Source organism: Chironomus tepperi, unplaced genomic scaffold, assembly GCF_022539635.2.
Source record: "Chironomus tepperi strain 1889 unplaced genomic scaffold, CSIRO-AGI_Ctep_v1 contig_260, whole genome shotgun sequence".
Lineage (NCBI taxonomy): Eukaryota > Metazoa > Arthropoda > Insecta > Diptera > Chironomidae > Chironomus > Chironomus tepperi.
This window is the reverse complement of record NW_027226382.1, coordinates 99,156-121,555: the sequence shown is the minus strand read 5'-3', so window position 1 is coordinate 121,555 and position 22,400 is coordinate 99,156. Positions and strand designations below refer to the sequence as shown.

The 22,400-nt window shown below is 31.7% G+C and overlaps 3 protein-coding genes across 3 annotated transcripts; 2 read left to right on the top strand and 1 right to left on the bottom strand.

Annotated features, from left to right (window-relative positions):
* Window positions 1-29: 29 nt before the first annotated feature.
* Window positions 30-15,735, bottom strand: LOC139091703 (uncharacterized). The gene is made up of 7 exons (XM_070641862.1): window positions 14,726-15,735; window positions 3,687-3,860; window positions 1,830-2,829; window positions 1,386-1,770; window positions 744-1,328; window positions 393-679; window positions 30-331 (listed from the first exon to the last, which is right to left on the bottom strand). The coding sequence occupies exons 2-7, from the start codon at window positions 3,782-3,784 to the stop codon at window positions 98-100; spliced, it is 2,589 nt and encodes an 862-aa protein (XP_070497963.1). The 5' UTR covers window positions 3,785-3,860; window positions 14,726-15,735; the 3' UTR covers window positions 30-97.
* Window positions 15,703-22,272, top strand: LOC139091705 (ATP-binding cassette sub-family G member 5). Its single transcript, XM_070641864.1, has 6 exons — window positions 15,703-15,948; window positions 16,214-16,376; window positions 16,433-16,868; window positions 16,928-17,071; window positions 21,113-21,398; window positions 21,456-22,272. The coding sequence occupies exons 1-6, from the start codon at window positions 15,895-15,897 to the stop codon at window positions 22,185-22,187; spliced, it is 1,815 nt and encodes a 604-aa protein (XP_070497965.1). The 5' UTR covers window positions 15,703-15,894; the 3' UTR covers window positions 22,188-22,272.
* Window positions 17,814-21,035, top strand: BEAF-32 (Boundary element-associated factor of 32kD). Its single transcript, XM_070641863.1, has 3 exons — window positions 17,814-18,382; window positions 18,594-19,017; window positions 19,097-21,035. Exons 1-3 carry the CDS (start codon window positions 18,199-18,201, stop codon window positions 20,907-20,909), a joined length of 2,421 nt encoding a protein of 806 aa, XP_070497964.1. The 5' UTR covers window positions 17,814-18,198; the 3' UTR covers window positions 20,910-21,035.
* Window positions 22,273-22,400: the final 128 nt, after the last annotated feature.

Here is a 22,400-nt window from a genome sequence, read left to right as displayed (position 1 = left end):
TATTAAGTTAATTATGTAATTTCTCTTAGACCTAAGAATCTTACAGTGAATTGAGTATGAATTAGCTTTTATCTTATACAATTTTTTTACAAAACTTTTACCTTCTTTTACTTTTTTTTTTACTCTTAAAAATTCGACTCGTATTTGCCATAAATAAGATGGCTGTTAATAAGAAAAATCCTACACATGTTACAATTAATCCAATTAATGTTGAATTATAGATATCCGATCCATCAAGCACATGTTGATATGGTTGTAATTTAAAATCAGTGAGAATTTCAGTACCATTAATTTTACATGGCTGCTGCACAATAATCTCTTGTTTTTGAACCTGAAAAAAAAATTAATTTTAGTATATTTTCTTCAGTTAAGGAATATTTCGTATAATTTACATGTTTGTTCCTGCATAGCTGCATTGCTCCTGAATTTGCGATTGCTTCATCACTGTATTCGTCCTTTGTGAATATTGGAGTCACCCATTTTTGAGGGGATGCATATTCGAGCCATTTTATAAAATCTGGAATGTTTGCAGGATGAACTATATAGCCACCAACTGATAAATTTATAATGAAAAGCAACACTGCTGTCAATAATGATGCAAATAATTTATGAGGCATCAGTAAATGTGATGAAAATAGAGCGATTGTTTGCACGACCATTAGATATAATACCATATAACCTGGAGATAGAAAAATGTAAGTACAATTAGCTAAGTATTAATTGCTTCTTGTGATAGAACCTACCTAAATACAAATAAATGCCAACATCATTGTTTGAATTATATAAACCAGCCATACTGTGTGCTGGCAATAAATAAGCTAGCCAAATGCAAATATTTGGCAGTACACTTAAGAATGATTGAATGATGATATATACTGTACGACTATACATCTGTAAATAAATATCTTTTTCGGCACATTTTCTATCATTTTGAACATCTCTTATAAATAAAAGAATAATTGGCCAAAAAGCTATTGCCATCATTGTATGATGATAGCCTAATCTGTCATTATAGACTAGTAGTGGATCTGATGATGGAATATCCCAAAAGATTCCTCCAATGCAAAGTGACAGAACTGCTGCAAGTATAAGTCGACTTATCCATGTTAAAAGTGATCCTGGTTGCTTATAAAATAAGTAGCGATTGATAAGAGTTATGAGCTGTCCAAAGAATCCTGCCGAGCTTGCAGGATCTGGTAAACTGGCAAGGGGAGCCGCTAATGGTGGCTCTGAATTCATCCGGTCCCATGCATTTGCTAATGATTCTATTCGTGCTGATGACTCGAGAAGTGCAGCAGCAGATAAATCGTCTAGTGTTACTAAATCCACTGAAATTAATTTTTCAATTAATAAATATTAAATAAATTACATAATAGAAAACTTACAGTAGTAATCAGCAGGGTTTTTAAATGGCGGACATGGATATCCTAACTGAGACATATGACGTGGAAGATCACCTCGATTTCCACTAAAGATTGTTCTTCCACCGGATAAAAGTAATACACCTGAGCACATCGATAGAATTTCAAATGTTGGCGGTTGAAGAGTCATTATACAAATTCTAGAGCTACACCATTGCCTTAAGTATTCAACCAGAAAGAATGTATCAAAAATGTCCATATTATTTGTTGTCTGATCAAGAACTAAAACGGAACATTGTGTAAGCAGTTGACATGCAACATTTAATCGTTGCTTTTCAGAATGAGTCAAACGTGATATCGCTGATGAGCGAACCGCTGTAAGGCCTAGATCTTCGACCAAAATATCAATCTGTGAGAAAAATAGACGTCAGTGCTTTAAATTATACAGTAAGATATAATTTTACATACCCGTTCTTTGAGGTCACTGTTATCCAAGGGACCTTTTAATGCAGCTTGATACGAAAGTGTATTTTGAACGCTCATCCGGGGGTCAAGAGATGCAACCTCTAATGCTGGCACATAACCACATAATTGTCTCAACATTCCTCTCGAAACTTGTTGGCCATTTATAAGAATTTCACCGCCTAACCTTTCTTTCAAACCAGCAATTGTCTCAATAAGTGCAGTACCCTCCTTACTCGATGTTGCCATAATTGCAAATAAATCTCCTGCTTTTGCCTGCAATGAGACCCCACGAATCTCATCCACGTCAAGACAATGAATTTGTATATTTGGATAGATTAATGTTGAAGAATGGCGTCGAGATATTGCTGAATATTGATCCATTCTCAAACGAGGATCTCTCGTCTCGCCATAGACTCTTGAATCGTATTCATAAACCATTTCTCGCTCGCCTCCAAGCAAATCAGCTTCGCTGTGTGATCGAGTATGACTGTATCGTGATGTTCCATTGTATTGATTGATGTGTGTTCCGGCTATACTTGCTCTACTATTTGGTTGCTTTAATGCTGTCAGTGGTACATTATTATGTACTCTTGAACTTGGTCTGGAATGTTGCATCATATTGATTGTACGGAAATCCGATTCACTACGGTATTTTCTTAAATTTGGTGGCATTCGGCCCCTTGTTGTCTCGTTATCACTACTATCATATCCAGACGAAACACCGCCACTATCTCTATTAAATCCTCGATTAATTCTCCCTCGACTACGTTGACTTGGTGCATTTCTTTGTGAACGCTGAGATCCATTTGGTGGAAATACTCGAGGTAATCCAAATTTCAAATATGTATACATATTAGATCCCAAAGGTGATTTGGGTCCATAACGTGGATGATTGAGGATTGAATGTACTGTTGTATCACGTAGCTTGAAATTTCCGTATGGCAGGGGTGATTTATCGGAACTGCCTAATGCTGAGTCCGTAAAATCTGAGTTTAAGTTTTGCCTAAATGAAAAAAATGAGAACATATGCTTAATATAAATTTATAATTCAAATAAATAGCTTAAATTGCTTAGAACCGGCTCTTCTTTTAGAACACACCAATAAGTTGGCATTAAGTGCGTCTGCATCAGTAAATAACTCGCGAACAACTGTCGATCATTCAATAAAATAATGGGAAAATTATTATAAAGACATGGAAGAAACGATGATGAAGAAGAATAGAGGAAGAAATTTTTCGGATCTTTGGTTTTTTTTGTGAGTAATTTTCGTTTTGATAGTAAGTAAGTAAGTTAGTAAGGTAAGAAAAAACAATCAAAATAATAACAAAACGGTTCTCGTGCCTCATCATCGTGATCCCGTTTATGGTAAATTTAATAAAAAATTAGATCCAATTTTGCTTTTTAAGCCCGATCGCAAAACAAAAGGTAGAAGTATATTTTTGTTCTTTATTTGGCTTGGCTAAAACAGAATTGGATAATAGAAATGAAAATTGTTTCTTATTCAGACCACATATTTGTCTGCGATATTAAGTATCTTAGACTAGATGAAAATTTAGTTTATCGTTTTCAATCAAGATTTTTAACAACTTTGTACTACAGACATGCGCGGTAAATAAGTATTTCTCTTTTGAGTGCTTATTTACTTTTGGAGCGGATTATTGAGATGAAATTAATCTTACACAATGGGATTTAAGCGCTAAAACAAGTGATATTTTCGACTGGAAATTTTGTAATCATAGAATATTTTTAATTTTAAAGATACAGCTATTGGATGCTCATTGAAGAAACCGCAGCATTTAAAAGGCAAGATGAAAATCATTGAGAAAATAAGCTAATTGCCGACACAAAAATGAATCTTACCTGTATATCGACCACGCATGTAAATCTTCACTAGCAGGCGGTAAAGGTCCTTGTGGCACTGAATATCTTCGTTCTTCACGATATGTGTTCATTTCCATTTTTCACTAAATCTTGCTAATGAAACGTGTGAGTGAAGTAGAAGTAGGGTAGGTGAGAAGAGATGAAAGATTAAATCTGTAAAAAAAATCATGGATATTAATACCAAATAAATATGTTAACTGTTTTTATTGTAGGTGCACTTGACATTGTAAATCCTACAAAAAAGGTTTTCAAGCAACACAATAGGAGGTTATGGCATTCTACAGTGATTATTACCGCATATGATTTTAAAATTACATTTGTACCTCATGCGTATATTATAATTATTTCCTATCATTCCATCATATCTCAAGAATATTACAACTAAATTGTAGTTCCAATGAAATCGAGACTTTCTTCCACTGTCATTAAATAATTACATAATTTTTGTTAATTTGCATATTTTATGCATCCATTATTTTTAAGTTGTGGATCATTTATCTGAACGTCAACAAAAGATTCGCAATTAAAGAAGCTGAAAGCCTTATTAATTAATTTTTCATATCACATGAACTACATACATAGTCAATGTGCATGAAGGTTTTTATTTTGTGAAGAAAAGATTTCCAAAATAAATTAATTTAGATTAAATGCAACAGTTTTATGAAGCTAGCTGAAGGTGCTTAACAAAATTGAATCAATGAGCATTAGGCTCGAATTGGTAAATTGCATAAAAAATTAATTTAATTCAAAACCACACGGAAAAACTTTAAATTATTTAATGACGACTGTAAAAATCTAGACATGTTCAATGGTGTAGCTAAATAAAATGTGGTTAACTGACTGTTTACGGAGATACAAATTAAGAATGGGAGTTTTGTTATTTCTGATTTGAACTGGACATGTCAGTAATGTATGCAGCATTTTTTGTGTTATTATTTCAGAGCACAAAAAGGTATTGAATTCAAGTCATTATCTACTTTACTTTTTGCATATATAATCTTTTGTGTTTTAGATCTTTTGTCAAGGTTCTGAATGAATTGAGTGATTTTGGTATGGATAATGTTCATTAAATTATTTAATTAAGTTCCATAATTGCTAAAAAGATGTAAAAGGAGCATTTAAGCATGTCTCTATTGTTTTATGCTCTGAGAAGCATGGAGTGTGTCCAAGAATTATATCTTGATTTTATACTCAAAGTGCATGTAACTTATGGAAGACAACGTCTACAAAATACAGTAAAATTTTCTTATTCCATACTCAACATTTTGTTGTGTAACGTTTAAGCTTAAAAAAGAGTATAAGAATAATTGTCATGTGATTCAAATTACTTTTTATACACTTTATCTAGCATCAAAGCTTCCAAATCCAAATGAAAAATCCCATTTTCAAAGGGCCAATTTGCATCACTTCAATTCCCATATTGTGAGTAACTGTCGATTTTTTTTTTTTTTGGCTTCAAAATTCATTCTCGTTACGGTCTGGAAAGTCACGGTATTTTTAGATTTTTTTGTATATACCGATTATACTATACGCATAGATCTAAATTGTGAAATGAAAAAAACTATGTTTCATATATGAATGTATGAAATATTGTCTGATTTGGTCAAGCTTATGCAACTACTCCATGCATTCATTCATGTTCTTTTTTTGATATTACTTCAATTATTTTATTAAAACTGTAAGTCGTTTCATGTCAAGAAATGCAGTGCAATATTTAGAATGTCCATAATATTTGATCACATTGGAAAGATTTCAGATTTTTGCTGGATATAACCCCGAGCGACATAATGAAGTGAACTTGTAAAAATGATCGAAAATCAGCCTTCAAAGCACCGTCAGAGCAACTCTGCATTATACCATTGATACGACGACGGAACGGTACCCTAGCGAGCACGTTGTGCTGTTCGGGAATCTAAAACATATAGCATGTGCGTTACATTAATGCAGTCATTAACAAATGGGTAAAAAATGCAATAATATTTTCACAAACTGTCATGATTCATTTACGTTGAAGTTGTTAACAAGCCTACGTTAGTAATTGGGTATTTTGGAAGCGAGTTTATTCATTGAGAATTGCGTTTATGTGAATAACAACTTGTTATGACACACCAATAATGCTAAATAATTTAAAGATGTCATTCATTCAAATGTGATTTGTATTTCCCTTCACTAATAGTGTAGGCATCTAAATGTCATTCATTAATTATTACTTTATGTTTTTATTGCAGATTTCATTTTTATTAATATTAGATGAATTAAGAAACAATGAGATGAATCTTTCAATCTCGTCAAAAAAATAGGATTTCCTTTTACAGAATAAATAATTAGTCAAAAAGCTTGTTATACAGACAATTCATTATTCCATCCACAACGAATCATAGTCACTAACCATCTTCCGATCTCAGGAAATGGCCAGCAAAATATTGCATTCATTAGCATTGCAAAAAATTATTACAATATCTGAATCATTTTTATTATTATTGTGGAACTATTTTATATGTGTTTTTTAAACAATAAATGATGCGACCTTGACCAATTTCACTCTTCCGGCCAAAAAGAGATAATTTTTTTCATAACAAAGTGCTCTTCACGTTATTTTTAGTATCCACTATGGGCATGTAAAATCTGATGAATTTCTGGTATTTCACAGTGGTCGCAAAAACAATGATGCTGATTAATTATATGAAACTCCCATCAGGTAATAAACAATACGCCTATTCCTAATTAATTCAATCTACCACATGCTGCCAACATTTCATGAATTTCAAAAAATTGATATTAAGAATGGGATTTATTGACATAGATTTTGTCATCGACTCACTAACACACCACATGTCTTTTAATGGATTTTTCACAGGCATCAGGCATATAAATAAGTAAATGCTATATGTCTATTGAATAGTAAATATTTAATTTATTTTATAGGCAGAAAAGATCAAATTGTGATCATACGAAAATATACAGATAATTGGATATCAAAGTGCGAGCTGTACTCAAAATCTCGTTTCCATACAATCGAACAGTTTTTTAAAAGAAAAAATTTGTGCTACTTTTAATTTTTTGCGATTTGAAAGAGCCTTAAAAGTGGTATCGTATTATATTAATAATATTTATTGGTTTTTGAACAAAAACTGTTTATTATGAGATTTAAAAAGTAACAGGTAGCAGGCTAATTACCATTAAAATTGATTGTAGGCAGAATGGCAAGTTATTTTCTATTTTTATTGTGCTTTAAACAGGCTTTTAAAAGCACATTGATGTGTAAGAAATTTCTTTTGGCTATGTAAATTAATAAAAGACTGCTTAGTCCATTCCAGTAGCTGAATAAATCCTAAAATAGTCAACATACCATTTTTAATATAGAAAAGCTCTAAAGCATAAGACAAATGATGTTGAAAGCTTTTGTTTTTGATTTGAATGTGGATTTATTTAAATTTAAAAATTTCAAGCATGTCTCAGCATGTCATCGACTGTGAGATCTATTAACAACTGACAATTTAAATTCTGAAATAATATCATTAAATTCATTCATTTGTGATGAAAAAGAGTTGAATGAGATGACTGTGAAAGAAAAAGAAATTAAAAATTTCAATAATATAGGGATCCATGTGAATTAATTGTTATTATGTAAGTATGCAAATGTCATGAAGCACTGTTATGTTTATTTTTTTTAATTTTTCATTAAAATGCGTTACGTTTATCTATCTGCTTTGATCTAAGAAATATAATGTGAGTGTTATTGTATGGGAGTCAATTGTAAATGGCGTCGAGTGTTTTTTTATACTAGTGGATTTGTCGAGATATATTAATGAAGAAGGCTCTGCAACCGAGTTTAAACTTGCTCCACTAAATCTCTTTTGGTAAAAACAAGATTTAATTTGTCCCATTTTATATGGCTTCTTGGCAGGGGCGTAGCCGGGGAGCCCATTTGCACGGGCTCCATCTCCGAGAGTTGGAAAACCGTTTACCACAAATGAACTTAAATATTAAAATATCAGTTTTCAGAAGTGTCCATCAAAATGATACCTAGGGTGGTTCCCGAACATCACAACGTATCCTCTAGTTTAACGCTTTATCGCCGAATTAACAGTACGACTTAAAGTTGCTCTGATGGCAACGTGACAGCTGACTTCAATGCATTTTACGTCGAAAAATATGATTTGCCGCATTGTGCTGCATCGAGTAATGTTTTGAGTAACACATACTCAGTAAATGAAAATTCTAAAGACAAAACCAGCAACACTATTACTTTTGTCCATTACAGTTCAAATACACGACCTAAATTGCGGATTTGCTGCTAACGATAATCACTACAATTGCATATAAACGGTTATTTCTATAAATGTTTAGAACCAGCATAAACTTTTCAAAAAAAAATAATTTCCATTCACAATTTGAATAATATTTCAGCATATTTTAATTCATTCGCGTGCGTAAATACGAACAAGAGAAAATTTTTTTCGTAAAAATAAAGTTTTAGCGGTAAAAAATTTTACGACACATGCTGTTTCTGCAGAAACAAGATATTGTACGGTACTTTCCATCATTGATCATAATGCATTAAAGAATGTGGTCATCATGAAATAAAATAGAATTAAAGACGAGCTCTATATTTGGATGTGGATTTTTTTTTTGTAGTGATTCTCACATGCGCATGTAATAATTATCATAATTACTATGGGTATTCAGCTCTGCTCTTAATTTAATATATTATTAATCAAAGACGATAATGACCATATATAATAGACTTTTGACTAAAGCAGAATTAAAATAATTATAACATATTTGTGCTACATTTATTTTCTTTGTTATGGCCACAATTAAAAGCTTCTCAAAAATAAAATTCCGGTCAGTATCTTCATTATTAACATGAAAGCCTGCATGAAAGTCAAAAAAGTGTTTTTTTTTTGAGTCATTACAATGAAAATACAACATCAATAATAATAATAATGAGAATGAAGCAGCTAAATTAGAATGCATAAGGGATCGTTCACTTATTCCGTAACGCTCTTAGTTGGGGGATTGGGAAGGTCGAAATTTTATTAAGGCTCAAACGTGGAGATTGCATCTTTCTGTAGAGGTTTTGTTGCAGAGATGAGAGGAGGGGTCAGAAAGTCAGCGTTACGTAATAGGTGAACAGCACCTAAGAAAGAAGAATAAGGAAGGAAAACAAAATTTAATTGTTAAAGTACTCGCATATTTAATAAATTTTGTGAGAATTTAGAAACGTAAATAGAATCAAGATGATGACAATAAAAGCAAATCTTAATTTTTATTGCAGTTTTATGTGTCATGGGAACAAATTAATTCATATTGTAGAACTTTTAAATTGTTTATCTACACAATTGTGAGCATATTATCCATTAACACCATCACTATTTCAATTAAGAGCTCATTACTAGCGCATTGGAGCCTGAGAAGCATTTTAGTTATTAATTAGAAAATTGCACAGTTCCTCATGCTTCCGAGATTATTTTCTTCTGCATTTAGAATGGGAATGTATTAACACATGAATTAACTTTTCATTACATTTGCTCATATATGACGAAGATTTGAATGAACAGAAGTAGCTTTTCAACATTGTAAAATTTAATTGAGTGCATTCTTGCAAATAGTAGTGTAACATGACTTGCATTCCATTGACATAAGTTGTTTGAATAATATTATTTGATTGAGGAATTGGGAGTCGTTCTTAAATGACGTCTAGCTAGGGTTACTCTATGTCTCGGCTTTGAGATGGAGGCCGAGATCTAGATTGATACTTAAAGAGAACTTATAGTAGAAAATTACCGGAGATTCGGAAGTCTTGTTGAATCGGGTGAGCCGAAGTCTGACTCCGAAGCCGATCAAATGACAGGTGCAAACCTTCTCGTGGTATTTCCTCCACTGGTAATGCATCACTGGGAACCGAATTCTGTTACGGGATATGTATTTGAAAATATAGTTTAAAAGCCTATTCAAACCCTGCCTGAAGGGTTGCAGGCTAAGAGTATAAGAATAATAAGGATTACAACTTATGAATGATCATTTTGTAAGATATCCAAATAGCACTGGTCGGTTAATCGATCAAATATCCGGTTTTAGCTTCTGATTTAATGTCGAACTCGATATGAATCCGCATTCGATTTGTGCTATTCGGGATGATTCATAAATTCTTATTTTTCATTGGATGTCATTTATATTTATCAAATGCCATTAAAAACATGCAAAGTAAAACTATTCTTAGTTTCTATACTTTAAATAATTCTCAATCATTACGTAATCGCAACCTGAACGGATGTTAAAAAACGCATTCAAATTAAAATTCTATTGGAACAAATATTTTCCTGCTATTTTTATTGACGATATGCAAATGATATAACAACAATTTCATTCATAACTTCCAATTTCATCATCAGAATTAGAAAAAAGTGAAAAAAATGTAATCAAAACCAAAAATGAGTGGGAAACCGCACCTGAACATCCGAAAAAAATTGACTCACCCACAACATTTTAAAACTTCTTCTTGTGGCTCTTTTTGTTGTATAAATGCAATAATTAATGAGCTCGTGACAATAACGAGAATCATGGAAATGTCATAAAGTTAAAAAAAATGGTTTTTTGCGCTTGATTGACAATAATTCAACATAACTTCCTTGCTTTACCAGCTCATTTTACATTTCAATTGTAATATTTATCTAAAGTTATGGTCAAATGTCTATTTTTTCTTCGTTTCTTTTCAATAGCATCAAGTACAATTGAAGCATAAATTACATGCTGTACAAGATGCAATTTTACAGAAACATGTAAGTAACAATAGTTGGATTAAAATGATAGGAAAAAGAAATGAAATCATCACATGACGCTCTAATGGATGGTCAGAGCTATAGTTATAGAATTCACAGAGATGAAGGAAAAAATGGAAATGCTGAATTGTAATGTATGTACATTAAAATTCAAAATTGTTATGTGCACTATTGTTTCTCAAGAAATGGAAAATGGAAATAGCATAGAAAGAGAAAATTGCTGGAAAAAGAAGAATTGAAATTAACTTAAGTATGTGGCTATGTTGAGTTTCTGAGCACTATTATATTAATAATGGTCACAGGCGGATTCTCCAATAATTTATTGTGGAAAATGAGAAAATTTCTCATAAAGTGCAATTGCTTTTTTTCTGAATTTACTTCCATAGAACGAATAAATTCGTTTTCTTCCATTATTTCCTATTCTAACACCGTCAAGAGTTCTTTGAACTTTTTATACATTGCTGATTCTTGAAAAAGAGTTTTTATTTCGTTTATTCCATTACACCAATCTTCTTCTGTGTGTATATTCAATATTGTGTACTGTACAGACGGATTACACGTAACTTCTGCTTTACGACGGTTGGTAGATATGAAGATAGTACGAAGAGATAGAGAGAGAACGATAGACATGCCAGAAGAAGTTCATGAAGACGCTTTTTTAACCTTGAGCAGTTTCATGCGGTTTTCTTGCTTCAAATTTCCACTCTAATTTTATTTCTTTTACATCATTCTTTCTTTTTTGAGTAGGTATGCGTTTGACTTTTTTTTATGGCTTCATTCTCAAAATTCTCATGGTTTAAAATTCATGTGGATAATGCTGGGCTAGTTTATTAAAAGACATAAAAAATTAAGTTTTCAAGATTTTCATGACTACGTGTTTTTTAAATTCAATTATTTTCTAAATCTCCCAGAAGTTTAATCATGACAATCCATATTTGAGAGAAATTCAAAGTCTGGTGGAATTTTTAAAATTTTCATTTTTTGATAGACGTCATATTAAGTTAGTATTTGGCAACCTAGTTTGTCGCCAAATGTCATGAATTATATGCTATACGCAGTTTGGATCGATGCTTATCACAATAGTGTGACACGAAAAATTAAAGGTTGTCCACCACTGTATTATGTTAAATGGGAGCTGGGGAGGCTATGAGGAGTTGGAGTCGTTGGCTTTTCAAACCTCAAGTATTTCACCTTCCCGTAGATTTTACAGCCTGCTTTATTCGAAATTAAACTGCACAAAGAGGTATTAATCAAAACGATTAATTTGAGTGATAACCAGTAGTTTTTCTGTGACGAATTTGAACTTGATTAATTTCATACTTATCACAAAACTTCCAATTTCCCGGCAGTCATGACTATTTTGTTATTTTTTGTAAAACCTTAATAAACTGTCAAAGAACGTTAATGAAACTATTTTACTAAATGACATTGTAATTTGTCAAATAACATTGTTGATCCTTCACCAAAAAAGCTTGCTTACAAAGTATAAAAGGGCATCAATTACAGTACAATATCCAGAAACAATGAAACATTTTTGAGTACTTACTATTCATTTATTGCAATAGTTAAGCAGATATAAAAGAATGTTTTGTGTCTTGTCTACTGACTAATTTCATTCACAAAAGAAGAATTTGTAAAATAAACCGCTTATATTTTCATAGTCTTAGTCTCTTTTACAATTCTTTAATCCGCATCTTAGTTTGACTTATGACTTAGCGAGTCAGTAGAGAAAATTATTCATGTATTTACAGCTCTTTATGAATCATCAAAGAGAGGAAAAACAATAATGATTATTCAAAGAAGAATTCAACACGTAAGAGTCTGACTGAAAGGATTAGTAACGGCTCTTTCTTTTCTTTTATACTCTTTTTCTCCGTATTCTTTTGTATTGGAGTAAATAGAAGCGAATGCATGTGATGAATATTTAAAAAGCTGCAAATGGTAAATACACGTAAGATTCTAAGTATTTCCATCAATAGCTACAATAGTACGTATGGAAACATACATATACTGTATAGATCTATCATCAATGGAACGCAATTGTTCTCTAACTGGTTAGAAAGAATTGGGAGCAATTGAAGATGTTCTTTCAAAGTAGTTCTTTTATAGATAATTTAGTACCAAAAAATTACAATTTTTGAGAACAGATATGAAAAAAAGTCTTAAGGTGCTAATGGAATGTACTAACATTGTCATGTCTTATATAAAAATTCCCCGTTTCCAAGTTCGCCATATTATGCATATTGGTTACGGATCGAAAATATTTCTCTGTCATAGACATTGAACTTGACGTCACCTTACAAATGAAATCAAGTGTTTAACCACAATTCTTGGCAAATTTAATACCAGTGGGAAAGAGACATGATTACTAATCTGTTCTGCCTTAAAAGCATGACTATTAATGTCTCGTGAAAGTTTTTTTCTGTGGTTAATGTAATTGAGAGTAAAACGATAAATGCTCAGCAATGCTTTGTCTATTTTTCACGTAAGATATTACTACGCTACACTAAGATCACAACTTTATGATATCTTCATTCATATTTCATCTACATCTTCATTGAAGTGAAAAAAATTGCATTTCACGTCATTGCTGCAAATTATTTCATTTTTAACGTTGATGTGACAACAATTAAGCTTCACAGCTGACTCTCTATAATGCCTTAAATATCAATTCTCAGACTTGTTTTGATGAGTACTTAATTGTTATAATAAGATATGATTTATGTAATATTTCCTTATTTTCTTAAGTATTTGTTTCATTTATGACGTCTGTCTAAAGATGCGTGTAACGTCATGCGAATATGAGTGTATGAAGACAAATCCTTAACTTATTGAGATATAGTGTGAGTTAATTCTATATTGGGCACCTACTCATTTTCTACCTATGCTTTATATGTCGGAAATAAACTTTATGGTCATCATTTTCCGGTTGATCACCGCTATGTGGTGAGAGCACTAATAATTTAATCCTATTGGAAGTAATGCAAAATGTAGCAGTCATGTTAGAACAGTGGTGGACAACCTTTCTTTTCGCGGAACATCATGATGACAAGGTTTGACCGAAACCGTACGTGATATACGGTTCATGGAATACCCAAAAAATTTTGGCAACACATAGGTTGCCCACCACTGTGTTAGAGAGTAGAAATTACGAACAAAATTAAATTACTCCAATAAAGCACTTTAAGTTTCTAAAACTTTGATCGTATTCTGTGTAATGCTATTATTTGCTCAAAAACATGAAGTATAAATAATAAGACTCAACTATAGGATGTAATTTAAATTGTTAGCATAATTTTCTTCGTTAGTATGAAAAGTAACTGAAATCAATAACAACTTTCAAGTTAATACCCAATTGAAAAATTTTGAAAATTGTATATTAACGTGCGTACATAATCCAATACCTAAATTGATATTCTTTTCCCAATAATGAGTAAATTATTTTGTAAGAATCCGCTGCAATAAACATCGAAGTTGCTATATTTAAACTGTTAATGTTAAAATAAAGAAAAAAAAAATCACAATGCTTTAAAGCCTTGCAAAGAGTACAAAAAATAACATATTTTTTTCTTCTCTCCATCATTTCAACAAATCTGATGATTACAGTTATCGTGACGTGAGCCGTTCAAGCTCTCAACTTGAAACAAATAACCCAACCCAAAAATGTCGCGCACAGACAGAAATATGCTGTGTAAGACATTAAAACACAAGACAAGAATTAAGCGGTACATAGGAATTGCGATGGACTGTGTCAAAGAGAAATTACAAAAAAAGAACGAGTTTTTATTCCATGATTTGTTAAAAATCTGATCGCATGTTTGAAGTTCTTCTTGCTAAAATTGCTAATGTTTTAATTTTAGGATTGAATATTTCCTTCCATTATTTATGTTGGTGAGAATTAGCAATTGTTAAGTAAAGTTCTTTGACATACAATAGCAACAAAATTAGTTGTGCTAATTATCCATCAACAAAAAGTCACGGTACCATGATGAATTAACATAAAAAGCTTTCAATTTTGCAATTATTAACAATTTCCATAAAGGATGCGTTTTAAGAATATGTCAATGGATATTCAGTTATGACCAACATTCAGTTCTTTCAATTGCAAACATGTAATAACAGTTTCAGCGACCCATATGCGGTAATAATTCGGAAGAGAAACTAGAAAATGCGGTATCACATATAGACACACATTACTGATGCTGCAGCGGTTCATTTAGCTCATTTACTCACCTGTCTGGGATGTTGAAAGCGTGATAAAATATTTGTCCAATGTTGTATTAATGAATGGAAAAAAAAATCTTAACGATTATTATGGAGAGAAAATTTATGCCATTACTGATGAATCCATTTGCGTATTTAGCACAAATAAATTAGTTCATCACTTAGCGAATGGACACTTTCATGAGTTAAAAATTTATCCAAATGATTCTTTTTTTTTTTTTTTTTGTTTCACAACTCTCAATTTATACTTTTTTTTATTCCTTCTTCTTATTATTATTCACATTTTCATTCTTTTTTTTTCGGCTGTATAGACATTAAAAAATTAAACTTTTCTTCTTTATTCCAACAGGTTATTTGTGTTAGTAATGAAACTCTTTTTTTCTGCTTAGAATTCTTACACATAAATTTCATTTAAAAAAACTTCACATTCATTGATTTAATATTTATTTATTGAGTAAAATAAGACTTTGAACTAATTTCCCACTTCACGATACTAAATACATTAATATTGCAAGAATATTTCACTAATTAATGAAATAATGAAAAAGAATGTTAGAAAAAATAAGGAAACGCAACTGAACAACGCGAGTAGACTCAACTGAATGAAAGTGGAACTGCGGAAAGAGAATTTTGGTATCGAAAGAATGGAAATATAGTTGACTCGTTCGCGTGCTCTCGTGAACGATCAGCGATATCAAAATTTAAAAATTGAAATGCTGAATGAAAATTTTGATAATTTTAAGGAACGAACTGAATTATCAATAAGAAATCATTCAAAGTATCTTACTTAACAATTCAAAATTGTAGAATCAGAGATTTTAATTCAATAATTCATCCCTAAACTCAGTCTATAAAATTTTCGTTACACCTGTTTCGCTTGTCTTCTGTCTCGCAATTTGAAACGAATGAGATAGACTTATAGCCATTATGATCTCAGTCTTGTTGATTTTGAGAGCTAGTTCTTCAGTTTGATGTTAACAGTTAAAGGAAGTGGAAGCTTTTCATTTTCTTCTTCAGTGTATTTAATAAAATAATTCAATTTTGTGCTAAAATTTAAATAAAACTTTGGACATAAATCTATCCAGTGACCAGTTAAGACTTGTTAAAATAATTAATGTAAAAAGGCAATAGATCTTCTGTTTAAAATAATTTAAAGTACTGTTAAAATTGTGTAAAAGATGATTGGAAGTGACTACGTCATGGAAGCTCTCAACATTTATCACACGACTAATGTAAGATTCATTTCCTGAATTGCATTCGATTCCTATCAATTAAATGAAATAATTTCTTAAAATCAGTAAATTTTGGAATAAAACCTTTTAGTGATCGAGCCTTTTTATTCTCACTTTAACAATATTATTTCTCTCTTATAAGTTCCTCTCTTGCTCTCATATTGTGGGTTCGTTTCTCATTCTCCCAAAAATCTTTTGTTTATTTTTCATGATCATGCATTGAGATAAACAGAAGTAATCATATTATGACTTTAATATTTTGTAGGTTGATGGCGGAAGCTGCTTTTCTGGTGACTCAACATCGGCTCTTGTCCTTAAAGGAGTGAATTTGACACTTCATTCGGGAGAAGTCATGGCAATATTAGGTTCGAAAGGAAGTGGAAAGAGAGCTTTGCTTGACGTGATTTCAAGACGTGCTGAAGGACGTGGTAAGTTTAAAACTTTTAGTTTTCAATGAAGAGTTTTACAATAACTGTTTTTGTAGGAAGAGGATCTGTGTTACTGAATGGAGCACCGATGACAAAAAATCTTTTTCAGCAACGTTGTGGATATGTCACGCATAATTGTGATTTTATACCAGGCTTGACTGTATCACAAACTCTTCATTATACACCGACTATATTAAATGGATATTTGAAGAGCTCAAAAGTACGTCAAGTTCTTGCAGATTTGGCTTTATCACAGGTCACTAACAAAAAAGTTGAGAATTTGACAATCAGTGAAAAACGTCGCTTGGCAATTGGAGTGCAACTTGTGCGTGACCCAGTCATGTTGTTATTGGATGAACCGACGCAGAATTTAGATCCGCTTGCATCATATTTACTCATATCAATTCTTTCAAATTCTGCAAAAAAGACAGGTTGTGGAATATTATTAAGTATGGAAAAACCACGCTCGGATGTATTTCCATTTCTAGACCGGTATGATAATAACCATATAATATATAATGGCTGATCTTAATGAATGCAAATTTTTCCAGTGCACTTTTCTTATGCCTTGGAGGTGCTGTCTACTCTGGAGGAACTAGAGCGATGCTTGAATATTTTCACAATATTGGCTTTCCATGTCCACAATTAGAAAATCCACTGATGTATTATTTGTGTTTGTCAACAGTTGACAGAAGGTTAGTAATAGAACAAAAAAATGAAATTTTTATACATAACTATTCGAATGCAACAAGCGTGAAACATGTTTTCTATGCTGAATGCAATGAATTATTTAATTTTTGATTTAAATCAGTCACAATGTGTTTTAAAACATGACAGAAGTGATCTTATAAAGACAAAACATGTGAATAAGTTCTTCTCGGAAAGTGTCCGTGTGTGAATTGCGATTTCTTTTTAGTCCCTCTCATGACTACATATACAATAAAGTATGAAACATGCACATAATAATCAAAACGGTGGATAGAAGGAAAAAATCGTGACTGATTCATCAACAGCAGGGAATTTTTTTTCTGTGTTGTATACTTTGTACTCGCTTGTCTCATTTCTCTCTCATTTTCTACATTCACAATACATTCGTTCCCCTCGTTCCGTTCCATGAAATTTATCGAGCGTTTGTGTGCGTGCAAGAATGTTTCAGGGCTTCGAAATGGATGTAACGAATTATATTTTTATGAGAGATTATCTCTTAAATTGTGAGAATGTGACTACATTTCCTGTACAAAAAGAAAATGATGTGATTACTCATAGTCAAAAATGTATATGAACAGAGAAGTTAGTTTGGAATCCCTGACAAAACTTTTTTTCCGCTCTTTCGTGAATCATCATCGTCACGAAACACACAATCAAAAGCATCGGGTTTTTTCATCGATTTTTTGTGTTCAGTTCAGTATTTTTCATTCTTTTTTATACTTTATTCATTGTTATTTCATCTTTCTACCGTTCAGTTGTTCTTTTTTTTGGCTTGAAGTTAATGTAGAAATATTAAAGATATATAATAAGAAAGAAGTGGTTTCGTGCTTCATTTCATTAAATTTTTCATCCCGAAATTTTATACACATTATTATAATATACACATTCTATAGAATTAACAACGAAATACACGTATCTCTCTCATATTCTTTTGCGTCTTTTTCGGTTGTGTTCTCATTATTCGTGCAATCGTCCAACTACTCGGTCACAAATCTATTCCGCGCGTGTTATTGTAATTAACTTTTTCCTCTGTAAATGGCAAATATATGAAACAATATAGAATTGCTATTTGTTCCACTAAATATTTTGGAAGAATCTAACTTCAAAGATTGAAATGAACGATGATGAAATTCTAATGAATAATTTTCAAGATGAAACAACAACAGACAGTTCGTGCAGTTTATCAAAGAACGAAGTAATAAAATTACTGTATAATCAAGATAGTGATATTGAATTAATAGCACCCGAGAAGTTTAAGTCACCTATTTGGGAGAGATTTCGTATTGTGTTTTATAAAGGTAAGAGGAAATAATGTTTTTAATTTGCACACAAGTGACCGGAGACAAGCTTATAAAAGACACTTTGAAGGTCAGTGATCTGTGAAAACGTGACGTCATTGACTGTGTAGTGTTTGCTTGTTGTCGCTACTTACATTTTTTTCTGTTTTTTTCATCATCTTGCTGATTTTATTTTTCTCCTTCTCTTTTCCGTGTTATTCCAAACAACAAGGTGTCCGATTAAGTTTTGTGCAGTGTGTTGGATGTTCTTTGGTTCTAGTTTATAAATCCCGCACTGGAACTGCCTCATTGTTACGACATCGTTGTTCACGATTTCCAATTTCTGTATACGACTTAAAGCTTGAGAATCATAGAGCTATTCTTGCTGCTGCTGGTCAATTAAATTTATTAAGTGAAATGGCGTCATCGCAAAATAATGATACAATTGAATTAAAACAAGAAATGTTAACTGATGAGGAGGAAAGTGAAGAGCAGGACGACGATCAAAAGTATACGACAGAACAAACAGATAAAGGACTATTAGAATCCTTTTCATTGTTAGAAAAAACATTTATAACCGGCGATGATTTATTATTATCCCGAGAAGAAATTGAACATGCGAAACGCACAAATGACCCAGACTTATACTTTGAACGGTAAGTTAATTTACATCAAGAAATACATATTAAAAATGTTTGGAAATCCCCACATCTTATTTATCTTTCTTAATTTTAGACCAAGAAATCATCGTCACAGTACTACATGGGATCGCTTTGAGATTGTATACTATAGAAATGTTCGGCAAAATTTCGCTAAATGTTTTTCCTGCAACTCTATTGTATCATACAAAAAAACGACTGGAACAGCAAGTTTGATTCGTCATAAATGCAAAAATTTCAATCAACAACAACAACAACAGCAAGTAAATGTCAAGAATGATTCTTCAAATAGTTTATTAGTTCCAACAACGTCTTCCGTGCTTCTGCCGCCATTAACACCGGCTCCAATATTTTCTCCTAAGCAGTCAACATCCTCTGCTTCTGTTTCATCAACAAGTTCAACAGCTGCAAAAGGTGAAAGTCAAAAACAAGTGCCAATAATAGTGCAAGAACCACGTTCTGAAAATGTTGTGAATACTGCTGAGAGAGGATTGATAAATGCACAAATACAATGGTTAAGTCAATGTTTAATCACGACAGAAATTTTGGGAGATTCCTCATATTTGGGATTCCTTCAAAATCTTGTTAATTATGGAGCTGATTATGGAAAACAGAATGTTACTAATTTCATAAATCGTGACATCATATCCAGAGATGTAATTCCAAAAAAATGTTCCAGTTTACAAAATGAGTTAATGGTCGAATTGAAAGATATTGAGTTTTCAATTTCGTATGCAACTTGGACAAATTATTCTGATGAAAAATATATTACGGTGTTTGTTTATTACTTTAATCAGAACTTTGAATACAAAAATGCTATTATGGGAACACGTAAATATAGCAGTGAAAATGATATTGTGAAAATTGTGAAAGATATTGTACAACCATATAAAAATTGCAAGAATCCTCTTAAATGTGTATCGGAAAAAGCATTTTCTGATTTTGATGTATTCCAATGTGTTATTAGTCGCATCTCGAAAGTTGTCCTAACTGTAATGAATGGAAGTGATGAAGCAAGAAATTTCTTTAAGAAAGTTTATAATGAGGCACACGAATTGCTAACAATATCACAAAAATATACGTTTGAAGACAGTAGTGATACGTATAAGATGAATACATACTATTCACTTTATCAGCTTTTAAAGAATGATGATGTGCATAGCAGTGGAACAATGAAGAAGTTTATGAACTTATTGGGTATTTTATTCTCAGCTATAATGAGCCTTGTTGAAACAAATGATGATGGAACTTATTGTGTTACAGCTAATAAAGTTTATCTATGGTGTAAGAAATTTCTCAAACATTATACTGAATTTACATCCACGGATAAAACTGTCAATAATCTTGGAGTAGCAATTCTAAAACTGATCAAAGAAAAATTCAATAACAAAATTTGTGAAATCTATCAAATTGCAGTATTTTTAAATCCTAACTTCAAGAGTCTCAAGTTCTTACCAGCAAGTGAACGAAATACATTACTGGATATTATTAAGAAAAATCTCGAGAAACTAATGAGTGAGGATAATTCGAGTGAACCCCCGAATAAAAAATCTAAAGTTTTAAAGAATCAATCACATTTGAATGACACATTTTTAGAATTTATGGATATAACAATGGAAAGTGTCGACGATCAAGTTGATTCAGAAATACAGCGTTACATGGGTTATAAATTGGAAAATCCAATAGAGATATTAGAATTCTGGGCTACAAATGATTCATTCCCATACCTTAAACGATTAGCGAAGAATTTTCTCAATCTTCCGTCTTGCACATTCCACAGTAATTGCTGTTTTCTTACAATGGATAATTCTTTCTATCAAAAATGCAAAAATCTTCCTGCTGAAGATATTGAGAACCTTACATTCCTTCATCAAAACATTAAAATATGAAATAAGACATACACGCATTCCGTAATTATATGATAACTTTGTACTTAAATCATGTGCTTTAATTTCTGATATATTTTTTGTACTTTAAAAAAGATATCAATAAAAAATATTTTTACTATACTTTTACCTTAGTGCTCTATTTTTTCGAGTAACTTAATCTGATCCTAGTGCTTAATATAAAATTCCTTAATTATCATTTTTAGGAGTCGAGATCGCTTCTTAGAATCCAGTCAACAAATTGAGGCACTTGTTGAAAGATTTTCAAGAGAAACAAATTTATCAGACTCACCACCAGCAGCAAATATTGTCGGAAAGATCCCTCTTGCATATGGAAAACCATCGGAGCTTAAAATATTTGGAATTTTATTCCTTCGACTTTTAGCATCAACATTTTCATGTGGAATATCGGGTATTAAAACAATGTTTTTGAGAATATTTGCATTGCCATCCTTATTGAGCATCTTGTGGCTGTTTTACAGCAATGTTGGGGTAAAACATATTTAAACTATTTAAATTAGAAAAATATTCAATTCTTTAAATTTTCAGGATGATAAGCATGGATTCTTCAGTAAAAATAGCATGGTTTTGAATATATTGGGATTATCTTATGGAGCTGGAATTTTGACGACAATGTCCTTATTTCCTATTTGGAGAAAACGATTTGTTCAAGAGTATTGTGAAGGATTATATTCTGGAGTGACTTTGTTGCTGTCTTACAATTTCTATTCAATTCCATTCTCATTTATAAGCTCAGCAATAGCAGCAAGTGTTATATATCCAATGATTTTGGATCCTTCAAATCTTGATACCGGATATCCATTCATTTACATTTTGATTGCTATATGGACCAGTTTTATGCTTGCAGAACAGCTATCCATATTCTTCCTATTTTTCATCAAAACATCTATAAATGCAGTTGTTGCTACATCATATATTCTTTGTGTTATGATAACTCTTGGTTCAGGAACGGTAAGGAGCTGGAAAGGACTTCAGCCTATTCTTCAAGATGTTACAAAAGCAACATCACATTCACATTATGCATCTGCTCTTCTACATAGTGCAATATTTTTATCACGTAGGATGAGCTGCAATCCGAAAAATGCAAATCCATCCATTGTATGTCCTAGTCCAAAAGAATTTTTACTTGAAAGACTTGGATCCCAAAATTTTACAAATGAGTACATTGATATTTCCATAGCGTTTGCATTTGCTGTTGGTTTGGCATTTTTCAATATGATCGTTTATTTACTTCCAAAAAAGAATATTAAAAATACATAAATTCATTTTTATTGACTTTGTATCATTTTATTAATATGATCCAGCACGTGAACTTAATTCTTACTTTTTGCAATAAAATTAACGTATTTTATTTAAAAATTGTTCTGCTTTTTTTTCTTACCGAGTTGTAATACTATACTGCGGTATATAGTGGTTGTAAAGCAGATTTTTCTATGTTTTAATTTCTTCAATAAATGAGAGTAAGTCTTAAAG

Coding starts and splice junctions, on each gene's coding strand:
- LOC139091703 (XM_070641862.1), bottom strand. CDS start 3,784: ATGGAAATGAACACATATCGTGAAGAACGAAGATATTCAGTGCCACAA. Junction 1,771..1,829: donor ACAGTGACCTCAAAGAACGG/GTATGTAAAATT, acceptor TTTTTCTCACAG/ATTGATATTTTGGTCGAAGA. Junction 332..392: donor AGCTATGCAGGAACAAACAT/GTAAATTATACG, acceptor TTTTTTTTTCAG/GTTCAAAAACAAGAGATTAT.
- BEAF-32 (XM_070641863.1), top strand. CDS start 18,199: ATGAACGATGATGAAATTCTAATGAATAATTTTCAAGATGAAACAACA. Junction 18,383..18,593: donor TCGTATTGTGTTTTATAAAG/GTAAGAGGAAAT, acceptor CCAAACAACAAG/GTGTCCGATTAAGTTTTGTG. Junction 19,018..19,096: donor CCAGACTTATACTTTGAACG/GTAAGTTAATTT, acceptor TCTTAATTTTAG/ACCAAGAAATCATCGTCACA.
- LOC139091705 (XM_070641864.1), top strand. CDS start 15,895: ATGATTGGAAGTGACTACGTCATGGAAGCTCTCAACATTTATCACACG. Junction 15,949..16,213: donor ACATTTATCACACGACTAAT/GTAAGATTCATT, acceptor AATATTTTGTAG/GTTGATGGCGGAAGCTGCTT. Junction 17,072..21,112: donor TTGTCAACAGTTGACAGAAG/GTTAGTAATAGA, acceptor TATCATTTTTAG/GAGTCGAGATCGCTTCTTAG.